This window comes from Octopus sinensis, linkage group LG19, assembly GCF_006345805.1.
Source record: "Octopus sinensis linkage group LG19, ASM634580v1, whole genome shotgun sequence".
NCBI classification, from domain to species: Eukaryota; Metazoa; Mollusca; class Cephalopoda; order Octopoda; family Octopodidae; genus Octopus; species Octopus sinensis.
In genome coordinates this window covers 19,170,367-19,193,907 of record NC_043015.1, presented here as the reverse complement: position 1 = coordinate 19,193,907, position 23,541 = coordinate 19,170,367, and the positions used below count along the sequence as shown (strand labels likewise).

Genomic DNA, 23,541 nt, shown 5'->3' with positions numbered 1-23,541 from the left:
TTTCAAAAATCGTGTCATAAACTAAACTTATAATAAACAGATGGAAAATTCTTTTAACAAAGAAAACTACGAATAGATTTTATCAATGAAAATTACTAATAAATATTATCAATGGAAAATGACTATATTTAGGCTATAATAGAACAAAGTCACTATTAGAGATACCTATGAATATATAATATGGCTTAAAAAACATAATAAACTCACGAATATCGTTAACTCAGTTATAGTCCAAAATTTAATTACCAAATTATTTCACTAAATAATTATTTTAGATTTAAGTACACATCTAATAATTATAAAATATTTAAAAAATAATAACTAAATTATTATCAACAAATATAGTGATTAAAATCTAAAATTTACGCTATCAATAAATGTATAGACATATAAAGAAAAATAAATTAATTAATTAATCCAGTACTACTTACATAAGTATCAAATGTTAATATAATATATTTATGAGATACATTAAAAAATTTAAAGATTAAAATCAAATTATAAACCAGTAACCTAACTTTAAAATACCGTATAACTATTAACGATCTATATATCTCTTTGGCTAAGTAATATCTTACAATAACGTACAGTTATAATCTAATAATTATATACATATCTTCAACAACGAAATCATTATGATAACAATCAGTATTTATATAGTATACAAAATAATACAATAAGACTTATTAAAATACTTTAAAATCTTAAATAGAAATAGATTACTTAGCTTTCAATGGCCGTGTCATGAACTAAAATTTAAAAACGGAGAACGTCTTTTAAGCGTTTATAAGAATACTCGTGGAATTACATTATTAACATAAATAGAATAAATAGATGAAAAATTCTTTTAACAATGAAAACTAGGAATATATTTTATCAATGAAAATTATGAATAAATATTGTCAATGGAAACAGCTATAGTTTATCTATAAATGTAAATAGAACTAAGTCACTATTAGAGAATAAAACCACTATATACTATAAGGTTTATCATTAAAAATAAACACAATAAATTATACTCAATACTCAATAAATTAAATAATTAATATAACGACCAATTACTGTGCATACTCTAAAAATCTTAGAAGATTTAATTAATTTATATAAAACAAATTACGTAGTAGTCAAATTAATATAAATAAAAAAAAACAAAAAAACTATTAGACACATTCAAAATGAATTCAGTAGTAATTCAAGCATTATCTGTAATATGACCACTAATTAATATAATAACTATATTCTAATAAAATTCATTGTATAATATTAATTAAATAAACATCTAAATAAATCTACTTCAAATATATAGAAAATACATACAAATTGATTAATTTAACAAATTTATAACAAACTATATACTTAACTCTAGTATAAGATAAATATATATTTATATCATATATCATATTAATACTGAAAATATTATTCTCTAGTAATAATTTTTGAGTAGGTTATTCTACCACTAATAGTGTAGGTACATTATTTCTTCTTTTAACAAATTTAAGTTGAATAATTTTTTAAATGTATCTCATAAATATATTATATTAATATTTAATATTTATGTAAGTAGTATTGGATTAATTAATTTATTTATTTTTCTTTATATGTCTATACATTTATTGATAGCGTAAATTTTAGATTTTAATCACTATATTTGTTGATAATAATTTAGTTATTATTTTTTAAATATTTTATAATTATTAGATGTGTACTTAAATCTAAAATAATTATTTAGTGAAATAATTTAGTAATTAAATTTTGGACTATAACTGAATTAACGATATTCGTAAGTTTATTATGTTTTTTAAGCCATATTATATATTCATAGGTATCTCTAATAGTGACTTTGTTCTTAAATATAGCCATTTTCCATTGATAATATTTATTAGTAATTTTCATTGATAAAATCTATTCGTAGTTTTCATTGTTAAAAGAATTTTCCATCTGTTTATTATAAGTTTAGTTTATGACACGATTTTTGAAAGCTAAGTAAACCTTTTTATTAAAGTTATTTTAATAATTTATGTTATATTGTATTATATTGGATACTATATAACTATTGATTGTTATTAGATTATAACTGTATGTTATCTGTAATTTATTAATTAGCCAACGAGATATATAGAACGTTAAATAGTTATACGGTTCTTTTAAGATAGGTTATACGTTTATAACTTGTTTTTCATCTTTAATTTTTTAATAGATTTCATAAATATATTACGTTGATATTTAATATTTACGTAGTAATAATGGGCTAATTAATTTATTTAGTTTTCATTATATGTTTATTGATAGTGTTAATTATTATATTTATTGATAATAATTTAGTTATTATTCTTAAATATTTTATAATTATTAGATTTGAACTTAAATTTAAAAAATATGAATAGTGATTATTTTGCTAAATAATTTGGTAATTAGATATTGACTATAACTGAGATTAGGTTATTCGTGAGTTTATTAGGTTTTTATAGCCATATTATATCTTAATAGATAAATACATTTTTCTATCTATTTTTTTACCTTAAAATTTAATATTTAACATAATGATTGGGTTGTATGACATAATCCTAATGATTTAAGTTTCTAATTTAAGTTTCTTTTATAAGAAAAATTATTATTCTATTTTTTTCTTAAAATATATTGTTTAAATCTATTTGCTTATTTATTTAACTATTATCATTAAACTGAAGATTGACTATAATTATAATTCGAATTTTTAATTGAATTTAAATTAATTCGAATTGAATTATGGCCATGAAACGTACGTAGTGGTTTTACTTATCATATTATATTAAACTTTTTAATACTTTTTATAAATATTAATAAATTAATTAATTAAAAATTTAAAAAATAATAAATTAAAAGTTTTAAAATTTATAAATTTAAATTTTTAAAAAATATAAAAATATAAAAATTTATAAGTATAAATTTTAAATTTAAATAATTTAAATTCTAAATTTTATATTTTATTTATTTTGTATATTATATTAATTATATTTATTTTTGTTTTGATTTATGTCCTTCACTGTTTGATTTGCCTAATAGTGGTTTTATCTCTAATTTAATTTATATTTATACTGTGAAATTTGATTTAATCCTAAATCTAATTTTTCCCTGTAAGTTTGGATATACTCCCTATTATTATTATTATTATTATTATTATTATTATTATTATTATTATATATATATATATATATATATATATATATATATATATATATATATATAGGGATATATATATACACAAGATAAGGAATAAATAATGTTCATTACATATTTTTCTTTATTGTAGTAAATTTGATTTATAGCTGTTTCCATTAATCATTATAGGTTTGTTAGAGATTGGTTTACACTATCAGTTGAGGAAAATTGAATGACTTAGAAAATTAATGTTACTTTCATCAGTCATTTCTGGTTATAACCAAGCAGAACACTGAAAGAATAGTACAGTTACGGGGCGTGGGGTGGGGGAGCAAAGAGAAGCATTAAGTATAAGGTAAATGGAAGAGAGATGAAGAGGAAAGGGGAAGGGAAGTGATGATTTGGGAAATAAGGACTACAGAGGAAAGAAGGAAAGAAAAGAAGAGAGGAAAGAATAGAAATAATAGAGGAGGGGAGACATTCAACAGAAGAAGGGACACGATGGTTGAAATTGAAGAAGGGATAGTCATAAAAATATTAGTGTTTGTAATTGCGTTATCACACACAAATCATTTGTATTGACTACAGATCAGATATTGTGCATGCAAGCAAGCTCACTTGAATTAATTGTATCACAGTTGCATACTTCTAATACTTTGCTAATTGATTTTCAGTTTTTGCTTATGGATTAATATCTATTGGTTTGGCCTTTATGGTGTCATATGTTGGAGGATCACTAACACAGGTAAATTGAGCTTCTAGCAACATTTTGTTTGAATGATAGAGTAGCAGTTGATTTATGGAGAGTATAAAGTTTCTAAAACTGAGATTTGAAAAATCTCAATTGTAAACTTGTATGTTTATCTACCGTTTTTTCACTCTTCAGATAGCTGGGATTTTGATAACAGTTTTTAGTGCACCACTGACAGGACTCCAGTTCTATGCAACACTATTTCCATGGGCAAAATCTCGGGTAAGATAATGAAAATATGCATTAAACTGTTTAAAATACAATATAGCTAAATACTTAGTGATGCTTGAAATGTTAGAATACTTATGTAATGTAAGCAATCATTTTAGTTATTTCTAATTAACCACTATTCTTAATCAACCACTTTTTGCATTCTTTTCTTTTATAGATATAAAAATAGTTAATGCTAACTAAAAAATTTACATTTTCTACTAAATTCAACAGAATTTTTAGAGAATTTCATTGAATGTTAAATGTATTAATAGTGGTTTCAAATTCTGGCACAAGGCCAGCAATTTTATGGGATGGGGTAAGTCAATTATATCACCCTCAATGCTCATCTGGTACTTAATTTTATCGACCCAACAGAGATGAAATGCAAAGTTGACCTTGATAGAATTTGAACTCAGAACATAAAGATGGACAAAATACCAACCACTAAGCATTTTTCTCAGCATGCTAAGAATTCTTCCAGCTCACCACCCTACTAAACTTACTAATATTATATTCTAAATAAGGTAGCGAACCCACAGAATCATTAGTATGCTGGGTAAAAGCTTAGTGGCATTTTGTCCATCTTTATGTTCTGAGTTCAAACTCTGATGAGGTAAACTTTGCCTTTCATCCTTTCAGCGTCAGTAAAATGAGTACCATTTGAGCACTGGGGCCAATATAATTGATTTACTCCCTTCTCTGAACTTGCTGGTTTTGTGTCAAAATTTGAAGTCAATATAACATTCTAAGCAACACTTCTAAATATCAATCAAATTCTCTTCTGAAATGGTATTTTGTGCTTTGTTAAAACAACTCTTTCCTCAGGTGATATTAGGACCTTTGGATTTGGTACTGTAATTTCAGGCTTCATACATTTTCTGCAATTCAACATTTCTACAATGAGATGATTTAAGCTAAAGAAACTTGATGGAAACTTCTGAAACTTGAGAAAGAGATGTAGGACATATTTGTAATGAATGTTCACTTGTATAGTAAATTCTTCACTGAAATCAAGTGAAATCATTATTTTCTTATAAGTAGCTTATATTCCATTTCGCTAGTCATTTTCACTTATTTCGCCCATGATCCTGCTGGAACAATATTGATACTAATCATTTTCCTTAACGACTTCTCAAGATAAATTTTGGATGACTGGGATCAATTTAATCAATTGCATGTATTTCAGGCACTTGCCATATTCTGAACGCTTTACTTCCCTGGGCATGGATACATTGAAACTCCAACGTCTGGCAGCTGACTTGGCAGACACCCATAAAATTATCAACCATCTTACTAACAATAACTCTGAGCACCTTTTCAAACTCCACCTGTCTAACATCCGTGGACATGTTTACAAAGTCAGAAAACAACACAGTTCCCAGGACTTTCCAAAAAATTTTTTCATGCTAAGAGTTGCTGAAGCATGGAACAGACTGCCGGCATCAGTTGTTAGTTGTCAGAGCACTGCATCCTTCAAAACTTCCATGCTTCCTGAGATTCGTCAACACTACACCTGATTTTCTCCCCTCCATACACACGCAAACATGTATCTGACCCATACATTGTTCACTTTCCAGACATTTGTACATTACTGCATATGCTTTATATGCACTTTTGATAAGTTGTGGTGCACCTGAGCACTGTATACAATAATCTCATTATTATTTTATTATTATTGTTTAGTCCCAAATCAATGCAAAGATCAAAAGTGTTTCAGTTTTGATCTTGTCATTTAATGGTATCTAGGACTACATTATCCTGTGTGTATTATTTTTTAAAACTGGGGTGTGGTTTGAGGGAGATTTGGTTACTGTTTGTAGCAGGTGGAGTGACCAAGTGGTTATCTGGTGTTTGTGTAAGAAGTCTTTGTTTTCATTGTCTTCCTTCAGTTAGAAAGATAAGTTTGTTTTGTGTTTGGTAGGGGTGTGAAGTCTTCCCTTTCTCAAGACAAACTATATTTATCAACTTTATAAAATACAAGGTCAGAGGTGGGAAGAGGAACTGAGAATGTGAGAGTTTATTTATTTATCATCATCATCGTTTAACAGGGAAATAAAAAGAATTCAGTAAAAATGGAGCTATTTCATTTATCTATCACCATAGGTCTTTTGTAAAGTATATTTTAAATAAACTATATTCTTGGCTTAGATCTCATGAGACTGAATTTGTTTTTTTTTTTATCTCAGCTTTTTAGATCAGTAGTTACTAAACCTTTTCTATACCCTGCACTCTGAGGAAATATTGGATTACTTTTTGCACCCCCTACAAAAATAATAGATTTGAAGATGAAAACTTATCAGTTTTCTATTTAATATAAATGTAATAGAAATATATTATCTGCTTTAACTGAAAAAAAAAAATCCTGGAAGTGAGACAGTATGTGATATACATTTCCTTTGTATATTCTTAGACTATTTCTCTAATTCTCTCACTCTCTCTTTCAACTCCTTTAGCACATCAACATTCAGTATTTTTACCTGAATGTCTCAACCAAAAAATAACACTTCTCAAATGCTCACCAGCTCCAACTGAACTTCAACCTCACACTTCACCTTCTGATAAAAATATAAGTCACATATCCTATATATCTCCAAGAAACAAATCTTTCAGTTTTTATTAACAACCCTGATACTCTATCCAAACTACACTATGTATTAAATTTTTACTCCCAGAAGTGATATCTGTACATATGTAGATTTCTCACTCCCTGTTGCTTACTGTTCTCATTTGAATATTGCAACAAGGACTTCCAGTTACTTTAACTCAAAGTCTCCCTTTCCCTCTCATCTAAATGCATTTACTTCTTATGTCAGCTTCTCTCCACCAACAATTCATCACTAATATCTCTTCTTACATTGAAGATATTTCATCTTTGTCTCAAGTTATCATCTGATTCATCAAATCAATAAGTTAACTAATTTTTGCAATATTACTCAAACAATGTGCTCTAGAGTTAATCTTTATTAGAGTTAATCAAAATGTCCAAGCTTCTAAGAAAATAATCTGTTCTTCTCTAAACATGAATAACACTCAACAAAAGTGTCAACATCTCTACAACCGATGAGATCTGGTGATCTCACATATCAACATGACAATGACTGTCACAAAGTGCAGTGCCTTCAGGATTAGAAAATATTTCAGCTCTCAACAGTTACTAACCCTATACAAAACTTGATTGCAACCCACAACAAAATACTGCTTCCACCTCTGGAACAGTGTTGTTACTATGCTGATAGACATCCTTGGCTTCATTCAAAAAAAGGGTAATCTTTTGATATGAAATTGCTAAGCAACACACTTAACACTAGCCTAGTCAGAAGGCATACTGTCTCCTTACACAGTCTCTTCTTCCATTATTCCAGAGACTTTTGTTGTGGACTCAAAGGTTGGAGCTGGCTCAACTCATCCTGAGTGAATGCTGATACAAGTACATGTAAGTCTGCTTCTGGGAGATAGTTGCTCTCAGGTCACCTCCTCACAGGCACACTCAACTTACTTGTCTCTCCTCTCATCACCCAGATGGTGTTTTCCCCAACCACCACCCATCTCACACTAAATTGCTTCACACAGTCTTTCTTCTTCAGGACATCTGTTTTCTAGAATTATCTCTCTATCCATGTTTTTTTTCTTGCAGCTTTCAGCTTGCAGTTGTTCATGAAGAACATCAAATGTACAAATCTTATTGGTCCTAGAGAGCTACAAAGGCCATGAACCCCTTCATACAAACTATTGAACATTACAGACCAAACTATTGAACATATTAAATAATTTAAACCCGAAATGTTAAAACCCCATAATCTCCCATGGTGCCACATGCCAGTTCCACATGTGTAATGTCCTCAAAATTGCATCATGAAGACTAAGATTCCTCTTTAGTGCCAAGAATTAATTCAGCCCTGACTCCTAACACACTTCTAGTAAGATTCACATAAGTATGCTGCTCACATCTATAAGATGATGCTTGCTTATGGATCTTCATCTAAAGATCTTTTGATGATTGCACACCCCATTTCTTGATGTTCAAGTACAGTCATAGATGGTTGGAAAAGCTAGGTGTAACTTTGCATACATACCTCTCTTTTAACATCACTTGATATTACTGAATGACTTTCTTCCCATCTTCAATTACCCTCAAACACCAAAAGATAGTGAGAACACTGAGATGAATGGCAGATAACAATGTCTCCCATTCTCGAAGAGGTGAAGTGGATTCTCTTCAAAGGGATCTTCAGCTGATTTTTCAACCACTTCTTTGATCCTTCAGTTAAGCTGGCTGTAAATAGCAGATGTCTGACTCACATCTACAAGGTAGCTGAGAATCAGATATCTGTTATTTATGTCTGAGCTGTGTTCGTTGATACTTGTACAGTGTAGATTAAATTCTGAAAGGACCTTCTGAAGACACTGAATGTTAAAGACCTCCAGGCTCTTAATATGTTAATAAAGGGAAAATACAGACTGTGCAGTAGAGGAAAGTATTTATTTTGAGGTTGAAATATTTGTTTAAAAAGACACTTTTTCTGAGCTTTCCAAAGGATACTGTGGCCTGTCTCCAATGGTTTAGAATCTATTGTTGTAGAATCTGTAATTGCTGAAAATAAAACTGCCATAGTATCAAAGTCAGGCAGGTTTGGCCAGTTGTTGCTGTTGTATTGAGAAAGTGGAAAGGAAGATAGGAACTGTGTGCCATTGACAAAAAAAACTCATTTTCTAAATGTTAAGAGTTAGTACCATTCTTTCATAGCTGTAACAGCTACTGGGTTTGTAGCCCATTGGGCTTCTAGAGTGTACTCCACAAATATAATGAACTGGTCTTAATGTTGTTTCCTCTATTTTCTCTAAAACTGTCTTGTAATGAAAATCATGTTTGCTGTACCTTGGTCCCTGCAGAAGCTGTACTGTGATTCTGCTGTGATGTTTCTGATATTGATCAGACCAGTCTTTTGAATTTGATCTTAGATAGAACCTTCCCCATAACAGACTAGGGTGCTACACCCTTACAGCTGGAAGAAACAGATATTCCTCCTTTCTTTTTGTAGTTACTGAAGATATAGCAGCCTTCTAATGTACTCTTGGTTCTGTGATATAACAATGAAGCACTCATGTAAAGGTTTCAGTCCTCCTTCAAGATTTCTGATGGAATGTTGTCCAGGAAATTTCTAGTTTTTTATAGCAGCACTAATGGTTTCTAATTTGAGCACAGGTCTGGTGATTTTTTGGGAAAGGTTGGCGATTTTGTGGGGAGGGGCTGGTCAGTTTCATTAACCCCAGTGTTTCACTGCTACTTGGCTTTGTCCCATGTTTTCCTGGGTCTCCCTCTTCCAAGACTTCCATCCACTTTAAGTGATCAGTACTTCTTTATACAACTGTCCTTATTCATATGCATCACATGACCAAACAGTCTTTTCTCTTGCATACTACTCATAATTTCTCTTATGCTTAATTTTTCTTTCAATACACTAGTGCTCTGTTGCACATGTACACTGCCATTGCACATCTGCAGAGCATGCAAACTTCATTCCTCTCTATCCTTTGCATGTCCTCTACATTCTCCATTCTTTGCATGTCCTTTGCATGTCCTCCGTCCACATCTCTCTATCATGTAGCCTTGCAGTCTCAGGTAAGTTGGTATCAAAATTGTTAAAGTGGAAAGTGGCAAATTCAAATAATTGAAAGACGTCTTTTTGCCTGTAATAAATTGATGTTAATAGATGAAAGAATTTAAATGTTTTAGTCAGTTTTTAAACCTAAACCAGATGAACAAAATGTTTTTATAAATTAAGAAATCATGTAATAAGAATATCAATTTTTTTTTTGCAGGGAACATTAATAGGAGCAACTTTAAGTACTATCATAACGCTATGGATGGCTGCTGGAGCTAGTTTTTCTCCAACTCGGCTGATAACACCCTTTTTACCTCCAGCATCAATTGACAAATGCTTTTTACCAAACACAACATTTGTTTCTGTTCAGAATGAAACAGAATTATTCATCACTACAGAAAAAACAATTCTTTCTACAAATCCACAAGAAATGTAAATATTTGTCTTTTAAATGATTATTTCTTATGATTGACATAGTAATAAGAAATCTTTTAAGATCTATTATGCTTTAATTTCCCCAATTTTCCTTCATATATAAACAGAAGGGATATCTTAATATCAAGGATGTACTTTCAGATTTTTAGCTTGCAATTTCAAATTTGTTGAGAAGAAAGCTTTAGTTACATGTTCTGGTTAGAAGGTACATTAAAAATGTAAAAAAGAATATTCACATTAATATTAATATCTTACTATCTTAATCAGCAGAAATTACAAAGTGACACAAAGGCTAAAAGTTTCTGCCTATGAAAATAATAAAATATATATATATATATATATACATGTATTGAATTCTATTTATCCAGTTTGTTCTACTAAACCTAATTACTGTACAAAATTGGAAGTTATTTACACTAACATTTATATTATTCATTTTTATCCTGAAATTTTGTGGAGGCTTGTCAGACCTGTACTTGTAAATCTACTTGAAAATTATGTTAAGGATATGTGTATCAGTGGAATACTTAGCCTCTAATACAGTATATCATCATCATTGTATAATCAAATATGTCAATGTACATCAGCTAAGAAAAGCTGATCATGTACATGTGTAACAAATCTAAATTGAACAGAAAAAATAGCCTTGTAATCTGAAATATGATATTATTCTCAATGTTGAACAGGCAAATATGGATTAAACACAACATAGATGGAATAAATTTGTTCAATTGATTTTATGCATGTTTTTCTATGCTCGGCCATAATGGATATATAATAATGTACACTTTGATTAAAATGCCCACTCTGTGCATATATTTTCTGACTTATGGATTCTTAGACAGTTATATATATGTATATATACACACATAAGACAAGGCTTAAATAATGGTCGTTATTTATATGTTGTCTTGTATACTACCCTGTGTAAAAATCAGTTTAACTGGAACACACCCATAATACACAGAGTTCTTTGCTAATCTAAACAACACTGTTAGCCTTGTGTATTAACAAAGAGCTTATAAAGAATTTTGCCCAGATTCATAATCCCTCACTAATAACTCGGTTATGTATGTATGTATGTATGTATGTATGTATGTATGTATGTATGTATGTATGTATGTATGTATCTGTGTGTGTGTATGTGCATGTGCATGCACGTGTGTGTGTGTGTGTGTGTGCTCCTCTGAATAGCAGTTTAGTATATATACTCTCATACAAAATAGGTTTTTCAGTTGATCCATCAGCTGCAATGCTCATCGTTGAAATTAATGGACAATTCATTTACATTTATAACTTATTTAAAAATGAAATCAAGCAAAACTAAATGAATTAAATTCCTTTCTCTTGGCTTAAAATTTATTACTGATAAATGACAATACAAAAATGTTACTTAACTGCGGAAGAGAGTATAATTTCTTGGTAGATTGGAAAAATTAAATGACTATGATAAACATCACTGTGTACTCAATGAAAAGAATTTCAGTGTAAAACATGAACTTAAGCCTATAATAAATCAGGTACAATAGTTGTAGGCTTAGGTGCAAAACTACTGACCACAACATGGTTAATAGTTTTGCCTTACTACTAGGGCCATTGAGTGATGAACACAACTCTACTCACTTTAATTTGGGTGACAAGGATAAGTTCCACTTAAACTTCATGTTTGAATGATTACTTGTGGAAAGGCCATCCAAATCTGTAAAAGCAACTGCTCCATCAAAAAGACCTATCCCACTGATGTAAAAATAGCAAAATGGATATAAAAAATATGTACTGATGTAGGTAAACAGAAAGATTGAAAATAAGGAAGAAGAAAGCATAGTTATAATTTCTGCAGCTAAATTGTTTTCAAAAATCACTATTACCAAATGAATTTAAGAATTTTATTTCATTGTTTCAATTTGTAAATTTGTTAACTAAAAACCCATCTTTTATTGTTAGAGATACTCCATTATATTGAAGTATATTGACATTCAATATTTTGTTTCTGTTTTCAGTCATGGTCTTGACAAATTCTATTCCTTGTCTTACACACTAATTGGAGTCATTGGAATTGTAACAGTAATCATTATTGGAACCATCATTGATTTTCGTAACTATTTTAACTACTTTTTTAAAATCTTTTTTTAAAATATGTTTGAGAGTTTGCAAAATACCCATGTATTAGTTTTTAATTGCTCTTACTATTTCATAATGTGCAGATCATAAGCCATTCCAAGAAAATGTAGATTGTCTTCTGTGTTTAAAATGCCCCATCTTCATCATGAATCAACAAAGAAAACATAAAGCTCCCACTCAATGCCAAAATATTCAACAACTTCAGATACAGCTGACACTACCTTTCTCCAATAAAACTGTACATGGTACGGAGTCTGCATACCTGGTAATGTTTTTAAAGAATGTTTGTAGCTGTTTCTCTGAGATTTTCATGTTAAATCTATTATTGAAGGATTGATATGATATTTTTAAGCGAATGCCCATGTGGACTCATGACTTGCTATATTAATTGAACAAGGTCATAAATGTTTTTTCTTTTGGTTAAGGTGTTAAAAAGCTCTTGTAGGGTTTTCCATTTTAAAACTTTTGAGCCACAATTACCAATTAGTTGACATGTGTCATGTCAAGCATAGAGTCAACAATAATAAAGCAGTAGTTGGTGTCTTGGATGTTAATATAATTCTCAACTTTATCTTGCACATGTGTTTCCAAGATTCTGTCAATTCTTTGTACACAGTTTTGGATAGATAAGTGGTATTTACTTTTTCATTCTTACATCTATTGAGATATTCATGTAAAAATAGGTCGAACTCTGCAATAAATTTAATAGTTCCCATCAAGTCATTATATGGTGAACCTCACTTTTTCTCATGAACTTTAAATACCAAACTTCTTTTGCTTAAAAACTTTATAACAGCTCAAACTTTTTCCAATACTTCAAAACAGTACTCTGTTTTTTCTCATCTGTTCTTCAGGTTTCTGACCCACAATGTTTTTATTTGATTTTCTAATTATCCAATACAAATCATCCCTTATGTTCCATGTTATCTTCATGGTTCTTTGTAGTTCAGAATATATTCATACATCTCTGTCTCCCTTTCCAAAAAATAAACCTGTCGTGAGTAATGTTTGGCATTTAGAAAACTTTGAATAAATTAACCAGGATCTCATTATGATCTGGCCATTTTTCAATAGTTTTCAAATTATTTGCTTTTTGTAAACCCAACTAGATTCAGTATTTACAACAACTGTTTTTTTATTTACAAAAAAAAAAAAAAGAATCAATTTTGTAGTAAACAATTCTGTATGAAATAATTACCATTATTGTGGGCTAGTTTGTGAGGTCTCAGCAATCTTTTGGAATCACTGAATTTGTTTTGTGGATTCTATGACACCCTATTGCGGACTACCTCGTTGACAAATGACAGTGACCTTCTCTTCATGGCAGGTGATTTCAATGGACATGTCGGACGGCATGTCGGGGGCTTCCATGGCGTCCATGGAGGCTACGGTTTTGGCTCTCGTAATGAGGAGGGAACCAGGCTGCTGGAGTTCTGCGATGCAAATGACCTTATGGTCTGCAATACCAACTTCAAGAAACCCACCTCTCACCTAGTCACCTACCGTTCTGGCAGACACACCAGCCAGATTGACTACATCCTTGCCAGAAAAAGGGAAAGAGGGCTGATTATAAACGCCAAAACCTTTCCAGGCGAAGAATGTACTCCTCAACATAGATTAGTAGTTAGCGACTTCAGGATCAGAGCTAAATGGTTGCCCAGAAGAAGACCAGCTTGGAGGAGAAGGGTCTGGAAGCTTAAAGATCCTGCAAATGGACAGAGATTTAGAGACATACTACTCGAAGCCTTTGACGAAATAGAAGGGGATATAGCTTCACTTAATGTGGAAGACATCTGGAGATTTCTACGAGACAATCTGCTGACAGCCACTGACCAGATCTGTGGATGGAGCAAAGTACCATCTCGACCCAGAGTAACATGGTGGTGGAACACTGTGGTTGACAGGGCTATTAGACAAAAGAGACAGGCTTGGAAGGACTGGAAGAACGGTGGTAGCAGGGAATTGTATCAGACAGCCAGAAGGGAAGCTAGGAGACAGGTCTATTTAGCCAGAGGGGAAGCGGATAAGAAAAAATTTGCCAATGTTCTGCGCCGTGAGGATGAAAGACTTGAGGTATTTCGTGTTGCAAGACAGTGTGTGAGAGAGAATCGTGACGTGGTAGGAGAGAAGTGTGTTCGCATGGAAGATGGTTCACTTGCACTAAATGAGGATGCAAAGAGAGAGGTTTGGAGATGCCACTATGAAAGGTTGCTGAATAAAGAAAATGAATGGGATAAAGAGAGTCTGCCGAATGTTGACCCAACAGAGGGACCAGCTATCCGAGTTGATAGTTCCGTGGTAGCTAAGGCAATTAGAAGCATGAAGACAGGGAAAGCCCCAGGCCCATCAGGAATTACTGCAGAGATGCTCAAAATATCTGGCAGTGTCGGCTATAACCTAGTCACCCATATAGTCAAACCAGGTGATACACGAAGGAGTCATACCCAATGACTGGTGTAGCAGCACACTAGTCAACTGCTACAAAGGTAAAGGTGATGCCCTAGATACAAATAATTACAGAGGTATCAAGCTGTTGGATCAGGTAATGAAGGTTACGGAGAGGGTCATAGCCCAACTAATTAGAGAGAGAGATAGTTTAGATGAGATGCAGTTTGGGTTCGTGCCAGGGAAAAGCACTACTGATGCTATATTCCTGGTAAAGCAGCTGCAGGAGAAATACCTAGCCAAAGATAAGCCCCTGTACCTGGCTTTCGTTGACATGGAGAAAGCCTTTGATAGGGTCCCCCGATCCCTCATCTGGTGGTCAATGAGGAAACTAGGAATAGATGAATGGCTGGTGAGGGCTGTGCAAGCCATGTACAGAGATGCCGTAAGTAAGGTTAGGGTTGGCAACATGTACACAGAAAAATTCAAAGTAGAGGTTGGGGTCCACCAGGGTTCAGTACTCAGCCCCCTCCTATTTATCATAGTCCTCCAGGCAATTGTGGAGGAATTCAAGACAGGTTGCCCCTGGGAGCTCCTCTATGCTGACGACCTCGCTCTAATTGCTGAGTCACTATCAGAACTGGAGGAGAAGTTCCAGATGTGGAAGGAGGGTTTAGAATCAAGGGGCCTTAGAGTCAACCTAGCTAAAACCAAAGTACTAATAAGTAGAAAGGTAGACAATCCACAAATGTCCTCAGGAAGATGGCCCTGCTCGATCTGTAGAAAGGGTGTTGGTAGAAACTCTATAAGATGTACCCAGTGTAAGCTATGGACACATAAGAGGTGCAGCAATGTCAAAGGTAGGCTAACTGGGAAGATAGTTTTTGTATGTGGCAGATGCTCGGGATTATTGACCTCCGAAGATCTGCAGAAAACAACTTCCGTCACTTTGCAAGGGGAAAAATTAGAAGTAGTTGATAGCTTCCGTTATCTAGGTGACCAAGTCAGTAGTGGGGGTGGGTGCGCTGAGAGTGTAACTGCTAGAATAAGAATAGCCTGGGCAAAGTTTAGGGAGCTCTTACCTCTGCTGGTGACAAAAGGCCTCTCGCTCAGAGTAAAGGGCAGACTGTATGATGCATGTGTACGAACTGCCATGCTACATGGCAGTGAAACATGGGCCGTGACTGCTGAGGACATGCGTAAGCTCATGAGGAATGAAGCCAGTATGCTCCGATGGATGTGTAATGTCAGTGTACTTACTCGACAGAGCGTTAGTTCCTTGAGAGAAATGTTGTACCTAAGAAGCATCAGTTGTTGTGTGCAAGAGAGACGATTGCGCTGGTATGGTCATGTGGCGAGAATGGATGAAGATAGGTGTGTGAGAAAGTGCCAATCCCTAGCAGTTGAGGGAACCCGTGGAAGAGGTAGACCCAGGAAAACCTGGGACGAGGTGGTGAAGCACGACCTTCGAACGTTAGGTCTCACCATGGAAATGACTAGAGACCGAGACCTATGGAAGTATGCTGTGCGTGAGAAGACCCGGCAAGACTAGTGAAGCCATAACCCATGGCCACTACCTGGGACGTAGTCAGTCCACCTGTGCATACCTTCCTGCTTGTGATACTTGTGAAGACCTGTTGAGGCAAGTGAAAGTCAAGTCAAATCGAATCAAATCAATAGATGAACATCAATGGAATTTGTATCCTTGTGGTACCAGTGCCGGTGGCACATAAGAAAACCATCCGAACGGGACCGTAGCCAGTACCGCATCGACTGGCCCCGTGCTGTGGGCACGTAACAAACACCATCCGATCGTAGCCGTTCGCCAGCCTCGTCTGGCACCTGTGTTGGTGGCACATAAAAAACACCATCCGAGCGTGGCCATCTGCCAGCCTCGTCTGGCACCTGTGTCGGTGGCACATAAAAAACACCATTCGAGCGTGACCATCTGCCAGCCTCGTCTGGCACCTGTGTCGGTGGCACATAAAATCACCCACTACACTCTCGGAGTGGTTGGCGTTAGGAAGGGCATCCAGCTGTAGAAACACTGCCAGATCTGACTGGCCTGGTGCAGCCTTCGGGCTTGCCAGACCCCAGTTGAACCGTCCAACCCATGCTAGCATGGAAAGCGGACGTTAAATGATGATGATGATGATGATGATGATGATTATATTCTGACTCTGTTTCTTCCTGTTTTGCAGTACATTCATGTTGATCACTGTGATCCTCATTTGTATCAAAAGTTGTCAATATAGGTCTGTTTTGAACCCTAGGACTCATAAGGGTGGAGCTTAACTTGGTTTGCATGGCATGTAAATGATTACTTCTTGAAAGGAATGGCAGTCTGTAATAGGTTTAGCTTCCCAGCAATTGCTAGAACTCAAACACAGTTGAGTGGACTGGGGAAATGTGAAATGAAGTGTTTTGCTCAAGAACACAATGCACTGCCCAGCTGGGAATCAAAACTACAATCTTATAATCATAATTGCAAGATCCTAACTACAAAACTATGTGCCATTACAAAGTAAAGTGTCAACAGTGGGTTGAAAATGGTGAGGAAGAACTCACACGGTTTGTGTGCTACTGATGGCTTCACTGGTGTTTGGTTAGCTTGTTTTAGCTGTGGCTGTTAACAAACTTGACATTGTAAAATAGTTTGATAGCTTTTGACATTTAGAAATTTTCTCAGATCACTTAATTACTTTTATGAATTCAGTGTTATTCCTCTTGTGTTTTGATTTTTTAAACTCCAACAGGACAGAGCTTGATTATAGTGGGTGAATAAGGCTGAAACATGTGTAGAATACTTTTTCCAATTGTCAAATTTAAACTTAGGAAAGAAAAGTGTTGATAAAATAAAAAAAAAACATTAAAGGAAACACTTCTTAAACTATCCCTGCAAAACTAAATGTATTATGGTTATTAACTTGTAAAAGCTGTTTTGACCCAAGCTGTTTAAATAAAAGATTAAATAAAATATTTGAATATTTTATGCACTTTAGCTGAATTTTTAAAAACAACATTAGAATATAAACTTGGTGTAGTTGTTAATTGACATAAAAAGTAGTGTCCAACAAGAACTTGTGCTAATTTTATTTCTCTGGAATGTCTACATAAATATAGACAATCAAAAACTTTTCATAATATTTAATGCCACTTATTAGTATTATGAGCAGATTTGTTGCTAAATTTTGGGGATAGAGAGTAGGCTTCATAACTTTTTAGTTATCACTCTTCTTTACAATAATTTTGAGGGCAGAGTTTCAGAATAAGTACACCACAGTAAATTTTTTTGATAATTTCTTTGGTTTAAAACATCTGCATTTTAGAACAATATTTCTGAAATATTAACAGACTTTATAGAGAAAAAGTGAAAATGAAAGAAGCATTTTAAATTCAAAATAGATTCAAGTATTTGAATTTGAATTTAGCACAAATATTTAGCTTAAACAAAACAAAATAAAAATACTTTAAAGAAAAGTTTAAAAATTTAGAATATTAAATTCAAGGAAGGCAAAAACTACTCAGTAACTTTTTTCATAGACTTGCTCTCAACTGTAAATAGATGGTATGAAGTTTGTCTTTTCTTGCCAATGAAGAAAGAGCTAGTTTCTAACCTAGATCCAAGATTCCTTCATTGGAATTTCAACAACACCAACAAGATAGTTGTGCATGTCTCTGAGTGTATATGTGAAAGTATTTAGAGTCAGTACATGCACAAATCTGCATGTCTTGTTTTATGCATGTAGACAGACATGCAGGAAGTAAATAGACACCTTTAATTTTCAAAATCTTTTATTTAATATGCAAAGCGAACAATTGAAATGTAATCGATAGGTAGGACTACATACTTCAGTATTTAGTTGACATTCCCTTTGCAGTTTTTAATTCAGAAACTTTTTTGGGCATTGAACTGATGAGCTTTGTGATTGTCTCTTGTGGAATTTCTGCCCACTTTTCATGCAACAATCGAAACAATTCATCTTTAGATTTAGGTTTCTGTTGAGTTTTTCATATAGCTCTATCTAGTATGCTCTAAAGATTTTCAATTAGGTTCATATCAGGAGATTGGCTTGGCCAAGGAAGCTTTTTGATCCCATTTTCAGTCGATTCCTTTTTGCTATGTGGCATGGAGCCCCATTTTCCATGAATAAAAACTCATTTTTTGTTAGGTTATCATGTGAACACATCGGAAGTAGTATTTCGATGTATTTTTTCAGAGTTTATGGTTCCCACACATTCAATCAGCTCAGAACGACCATTGCTGGTGACAGCTCCTCATACCATTACATACCATTAAATGAAAATGCATCTAGTTTTTAAAAAAACTAACGCCAGCAGAACATGAAAAGTATAGTAACTTCATATTGCCAAAAAAAAAAAGAAGATTCGACATAAATTTCACCGACAGAGTTGACATTTTGTGCAAACTGTTTAGTGAAAAGAGCTCACTGTTTAAACATAGAAAGGAGCAAAGATGAAGACTTCACAACTTACACAATCAGAATAAATGAAGAATGTGAGAAATTTAGGCTAGATATGCTTACTCCAGATTCTTTTAAGTGTTTGATTTTTGCACAAGGATTGACTGATAGAAGGGATGTAGAAATCTGAGTGGGTATTCTTTCAAAACTGGAAATGAATCAAGATTTGACATTGCAGTAACTGTTGGAAAAGTGTGACAAAATATTAAAATTAAGGCATGACACGGAAGAAATTCAACGGAAAGAGAGTTTCCACATAAGAAAGGTCTGATACAAAGAACTGCCAAGATGTGAGCGTGTACTTTATATGTGATGGTGTACTAATGTACACTCAGAAGGTGGTCATACCACAGACATTACATAAGAGAATACTAAAAGAGTTTGATGTGGGACATGCAAATTTTCGTATAGTGCCCAAGCATGGACAAAGAAGTTGAAAATCTGGTAAAAGGCTGCAGAAGATGTTTTCAAGCAAAATGTGAACCTTAGCCGGAAGTAAAAATACCATGGTTCTGATTGCATATCGATTTTGTAGGCCCGGTAAATGGATATTATTACTTAGTACTGATCAGCTACATAAAACGGTTTGAGGTCACACGGTGTAAATGACCAACCTCATATACGGAAATAAACTTCTTACGCAAGCTGTTCGTAAGTTTTGTTGCACCGGATATAATTGTTTCTGATAACAGAACACAGTGTGTATCCTGTGAGTTTAAAAGATTCTGCGAAATGTTCACGTTAGGACATAAAACTATAGCACCGTTTCATAGTTAACGCTCACGCTCATTATACATAGACATTTGAAATAACTTTTACAATGCAGTCGTCCTTTCACACGGAATTTTATCTATCTTTAAACCATGACTCTGAAGTGACTTACATATAAGGGAACTGGGATCTTTTCCTTTGGAACGGCAGATGTCAACACAATTTCTAGTTAACTAAACACTTTTAAACTTCGTATACTGGTAGAATGTGTTTATAAAACATCATATTTTCTTGGCTTTATTGAGAAAATTCTATATGTTATAACATATTCCCACTTTAAAATTGAGTATTTTGGCAATTTTAACCAATCGCTCACCTCCATTTGGGGTGAAAAGATTCCGTGCTGTATGAATATGCCCCTCGTTTAAGAAACAGATTGGGTTTATTTACATTTGCGAAGAAAAAAAGATACCCTTCCCCCACCCCTAACCCTAACCCACCCCTAACCATAACCCTAACCCTAATCCTAAAATAGATTGAAATGCAATAGATCGATACCAGGGCCATAATTATGGGTGACAATTTCATACGACACTGCTACGGAAAATGGGATTTTTTTCTAGCGGCGTCAAATGAAAATGTCATCCATAATTATGGCCCTGGTATCGATCTATTGCATTTCAATCTATTTTAGGATTAGGGTTAGGGTTTTGTATGAAATCATTATCAATTGTTACAGGCCAGTTTTTTTTTGAAATCACTAAATTTCCTTCCTGTTTCCTGTTTCTGCTCTCCCTTTTCTCAAAGTTCTTGATCACTGTGATCATCATCTGCACAAAAAGTGCAACAGTAGGTTGATTATTGCTAAACAGGGCACACATGGTTTGTGCACTATCATTGACTTCACTGGTGTTTGCATGGCTTGTTTTAGTTGCAGCTGATTTCACTTTCTCTTTTCTCTTTTACTTGTTTCAGTCATTTGGCTGTGGTCATACTGGAGCACCGCCTTTAGTCGAAGAAATCGACCCCAGGACTTATTCTTTAGAAGCCTAGTACTTATTCTATCGGTCTCTTTTGCTAAGTTACGGGGACGTAAACACACCAGCATCGGTTGTCAAGTGATGTTAGGGGGACAAACACAGACACACAAACATGTACACACACACACATATATATACATATATACAACGGGCTTCTTTCAGTTTCCATCTACCAAATCCACTCACAAGGCTTTGATCAGCCCAAGGCTATAGTAGAAGACTCTTGCCCAAGGTGCCATGCATTGGGAATGAACCCAGAACCATGTGGTTGGTTAGCAAGCTACTTACCACACAGCCACTCCTGCACCTATTATGACAAACTTTTACTTGACATTGTAAAATAGTTTGATAGGTTTTGACATTTAGAAATTTCATTAGACTGCTTTTCCTTGAGTTGGCATTTCTGGTATCCGCTTAAGTACTTTCTTGAAGACATTGCTATTCCTCTTGGGGCCTAGAACACTGTAAAAAAAATAGGGTAGTATTTTCATTAGCCACAGCAAGACAGAGATTGATCAAGATAAGGGCCCACAAATTAATATATAGTCATAAATGGAGAATTGTTCATTTTGTACAAGGTTATATTCAAACAATCTTTAAAGTAGAAAAATGCTTTGTTACTGAACAGACTGTAAGTTCAAAATTAGGAGGCAAACCCTTTCATTGGTCATTAAATAATGGTGTCCTACTGAAAAAATAAGAATTCTTATCTCTACCAGGCTGATGTAGTAGCAGACATATTAGACAATAGGAGGGGTAGGGTTGAAGTTTCCAAAATAATGCAAGGAAAGCGAATTATCTGCAAGTTGTTTGTATTTTTATTTTTATACTACTCCACACCGGCTGGAACAGTTTGTGGTTAGACACTGCATATCTATACTCTGTGTAGGAGTATGAGATGACACTGTACACTAAGACTAGTGACAGAAATCTGCATAGCAAAATTCAAAAGCAAAAAATTAAGTTGTTTCAGAGGAGTCCCTATGGGATTAGCAGCCCTACGTCACTGTTCATGAGACCTGGCAAGTTGATTGCAGTGGATGTATATATCAACCAACTGGACAAAATGATGAGTGAACTTGCAATTAAACAACTGAGATTGGTCAATAAAGACAAGCCAATTCTCTTGTAAGACAATGTTTGACCACATGTTGCACAAAGAACACTACTCAAGTTAGAGGAACTGAACTTGGAAGTACTCTGTCATCTACCATATTCATTAGACTTTGCACCAACTGACTATTACGTTTTCCAGGCATTAGACAACCTTTTGCAAGGAAAAATTTCAAATCTGAAGAAGATGCAAAAAGAGTCTTTTGTGATTTCATCACTTCTTACTCTCCAGAATTCTTCACTGCCAGCATAAATAAAATGGCAAAATTGTGTTGATAATTTAGATGCATACTTTGATTAACTGCATTGCTTTTTGTTGAGATAAAGTAAAATAAACTTTCTGCTTAAAATCGGACATTTCATTCTTAATGACCTGATATATATATATATATATATATATAATGATAATATTATTATGGAGTATAACTCCAAACTTACAGGGAAAAATTCAATTTAGTATTAAATCAAATTTCACAATCAGAGATTTATTATTATATCTCATTCAGAGATTTATTATAATATATATATTGTTTATTCATTTTTGTACTTTTTATGATCTAATTATATGTTTTTGAAAAATATATTTTATTTTTTTATTTATGATTTGGTTTATGTCTATCATTGTTTGAATTTCATAATAGTGGTTTTTCTCTAATTTATATATAATATATATATATGTATGTATATGTATGTATACACACACACACATATATATATAAAGGCATAAGAGATACATACATGCATGCATTTCTGCACACACACACAAACACACACACACCATTGACACTATAGTGGAGATTGTAATGGTCAAAAAGCTAAAAATTTTTGAATTTTGTTTGTGATTTTCTTGTCAAGATTTGCGTCCCTGTTTAACATGATTCCAAGATAGATATTTAAAGAAAGATTCAATTTTCATTGTTGTATTATATACTGTTAGAATCCTTGAGGATCCAGGGTAAGGTCGATGAAGAAATACAGTTCTATGAGGGACGTTCAATAAGTAATGCCCCTGACCCACTTGCAGTCATTTGATCAAGCTGAAATTTGGGATGTGCAATTATTTATATCTCTATAGATTAAGTGGCAAATTACAGCTCTGAACTGATTGTGGTTTCTGATTTGCAGGTGTTTGAACAGAGTCAAGTGTTAAATAGAGCCTGTTGAGTGTCGAGCAGTGATCCGGTTTTTGTATTTGAAAGGACGCACACCACGGGAGACTTTTGATGAAATGAAAGTAACTTATGGTGATGATGCCACCCCATCATATGACCTTGTAAAACGCTGGCATTGTGAATTCAAACATGGTCGGAACTCTGTGGAAACAGCTCCCAGATCTGGTTGCCTCCCTTCTGCCATTGATGAGGCATCTGTCCATCAAGTTGAGGCTGCCATTTTGGAAGATCGACGCATAACTATTCGCCAAATAGCTCATGAGATCAAGATTAGTATTGGGTCTGTGGAAACTATCATTCATGACCATTTGCATATGCAAAAGGTGTCTGCCAGATGGATTCCCAGGTTGCTCACACCTTTCCAGAAGCAAGAAT

The 23,541-nt window shown here is 33.6% G+C and overlaps 1 protein-coding gene across 3 annotated transcripts in view; it reads left to right on the top strand.

Moving 5' to 3' along the window:
* The window catches only part of LOC115222205 (sodium-dependent multivitamin transporter-like), a 135,643-nt gene that overhangs the window by 100,774 nt on the left and 11,328 nt on the right, over positions 1 to 23,541 (top strand). For all 3 annotated transcript variants that reach the window (XM_029792356.2, XM_036511324.1, XM_029792357.2), the window contains 4 exons: positions 3,813 to 3,883; positions 4,025 to 4,111; positions 9,923 to 10,137; positions 12,141 to 12,235. In XM_029792356.2, coding sequence (XP_029648216.1) covers positions 3,813 to 3,883; positions 4,025 to 4,111; positions 9,923 to 10,137; positions 12,141 to 12,235 — 468 coding nt within the window. The remainder of the gene's footprint in view (positions 1 to 3,812; positions 3,884 to 4,024; positions 4,112 to 9,922; positions 10,138 to 12,140; positions 12,236 to 23,541) is intronic.